Source organism: Mesitornis unicolor, unplaced genomic scaffold (assembly GCF_000695765.1).
Source record: "Mesitornis unicolor isolate BGI_N332 unplaced genomic scaffold, ASM69576v1 scaffold30175, whole genome shotgun sequence".
Classification (NCBI taxonomy): domain Eukaryota; kingdom Metazoa; phylum Chordata; class Aves; order Mesitornithiformes; family Mesitornithidae; genus Mesitornis; species Mesitornis unicolor.
The window spans coordinates 1,529-3,437 of record NW_010187972.1 but is presented as its reverse complement, the minus strand read 5'-3'; the positions used below and the strand labels follow the sequence as shown (position 1 = coordinate 3,437).

Below are 1,909 nucleotides of genomic sequence, written 5' to 3'. Positions count from 1 at the left end.
GGCAGTGGTGGGAGCCGGGGGAGACCCTGCGAGGGTGGTAGTGGGGGAGCCAGGGGATGGGCAGGGCTGTGTGTGGTGGCCGTGACCCTCCCACTGCTGCTGCAGCTGAGCTGTGCCCTCTGTGTGCATGCACACGTGTGTATGTGTGCACACACCTATGTATGTGTGTGCACGCATCCGGGTGCTGGGTTTGCACTGTTGGTCCTGGTGCTGTGGTCCAGCACCCACAGGTGACGGCGTGGCTGGCACTGTGCCGCTCCATGCTCCGTGGGGACCTTGGGGAGCGCTGGGGGGGCTGTGGGACCCCTGGGGCAAGAGGCATGGGCTGTCCGGCTGTGTGGGCTGTGGGTGTCGTGCCCCTGTGCTGTGCTGTGCTCAGCTTACCCCTGTGGCTCTGGCACGGGAGCTGGTGCTGGGGTTGGTCGCTGCAGCACAGAGCTGGTCACTGCCATCGCCCCCTCCTTATCCTCTTGTTCCACTGCTGTCCCAGCCCTGGCTCTGGGCTGGGGTCTGCATCCCCCTGCCCACATCCCCCTGCCCACACCCACCCTGCACTCCTGCAACCTCCACATCCCAAAGCGTCCCTGTTTCCCCCGTGACCCAGCTCTGTGCCCTTTTCACTTTCAGAGGGGACTTAGCGGGGAGAGCCCCGGGGACAAGTTAAAGCCCTGCGTGGCTGCGCGGATTATCCTGGTAATCGCATCCGCTTACTGGGACGGGGGAAGCACAGCCCCCACGCTGGGACCTCGCCTGCTCTTGGAGCTGTGGTTGGGGCTGGCAGACATTGCATTAGTGGCTGCGGGTGGGACTGGGCCTGATTTTGCCCCCAGCAGCATCAGCAGCAGCTGGGAGGGGGCAATTGCCTGGGGGTAAAAACCTCAGGGCCAGGGCTGGGCCCTGAGGGATGTGGGGGCCATACCCGTGCTCTTTCTCTGCCCGTGCTGTGTGGCTGCTCCATGCAATGCCGTGAGGCTGCAGCCTTGGATCTGCACCAGGGCAGTAAAAGATTTGGGGTTTCACTGCGAGGGCATTAATTTCTCCTTTTTTTTTTTTTTTGCTTTCTTTTTTTCCCCCTTGAATTCACCTTTTCTGGACCCTAAAAATATTAAAGGAAAAGGAGCCAGGGCTCAGCTCATGTCTCAGTTTGTGGTCAGAAGGATGTGTCCCAGCCCAGGCCACGGGCACCTCGTCCAGCTGAGGGTGCAAGTTGGGGGCCCAGGCAGTGGGGAGGGGGTCTCTGCGCTCACCCTGTGCCGTCCCCTCTGCCCGCAGATCTTCCACATGACGTACGACTTGGCCAGCGCGGTGATGCGGATCATCAACCTGATCGGGATGATGCTGCTGCTGTGCCACTGGGATGGCTGCCTCCAGTTCCTGGTGCCGATGCTGCAGGACTTCCCCCAGAACTGCTGGGTGTCAATCAATGGGATGGTGGTGAGTCCTGGCGGGGCTACCCCCTTGTGCCCCCATCCGTCCCAGTGTCACCCGCTGACCCCCGCAGCTGCCGTCCCTGGTGCCTTTGTGCCCTGGTGCTGTACCCCGCTCCCGCGGTCGGTTCTCCGTGGCGAGGTCTCGCGGGGCCAGGAGCAGTGAATGGCTCCGGGCAGGAGGAGATGCTGAGGCGTCGTTCTGCCCCGTCTCCTGCCGCCTTCTGCTCATTAATGACAAAGCTGCTATTAATAAATAATGGACCATGCTTCTAATTGCTCCCTCTCAGCCCTGCAGTCTGGTATCAATGGCCCTGCCCCCTCTGCCCACTTCATCCACTTCTGCTGGGGTCTCCATCTCTGCTCCTTTCCCCCCTGCCCTGTTTCCTCCCTTCCCATCTCGCACTTCTCCAACCCCGGCTGCTTTGCTCCTGGGGGCCTGGGGGCTTTGTGTGAGGCTGGGCTGGGGTCCCTGCCCCAGG

The 1,909-nt window shown here is 62.1% G+C and overlaps 1 protein-coding gene across 1 annotated transcript in view; it reads left to right on the top strand.

The window, feature by feature from the left end:
- Positions 1-1,909, top strand: part of HCN2 (hyperpolarization activated cyclic nucleotide-gated potassium channel 2) — a gene marked incomplete at its 3' end in the record, with an annotated part of 3,935 nt that overhangs the window by 568 nt on the left and 1,458 nt on the right. The window contains exons 3-5 of the mRNA XM_010185637.1: positions 6-37; positions 628-693; positions 1,273-1,434. Of these exons, the coding sequence (XP_010183939.1) occupies positions 6-37; positions 628-693; positions 1,273-1,434 (260 nt within the window). The remainder of the gene's footprint in view (positions 1-5; positions 38-627; positions 694-1,272; positions 1,435-1,909) is intronic.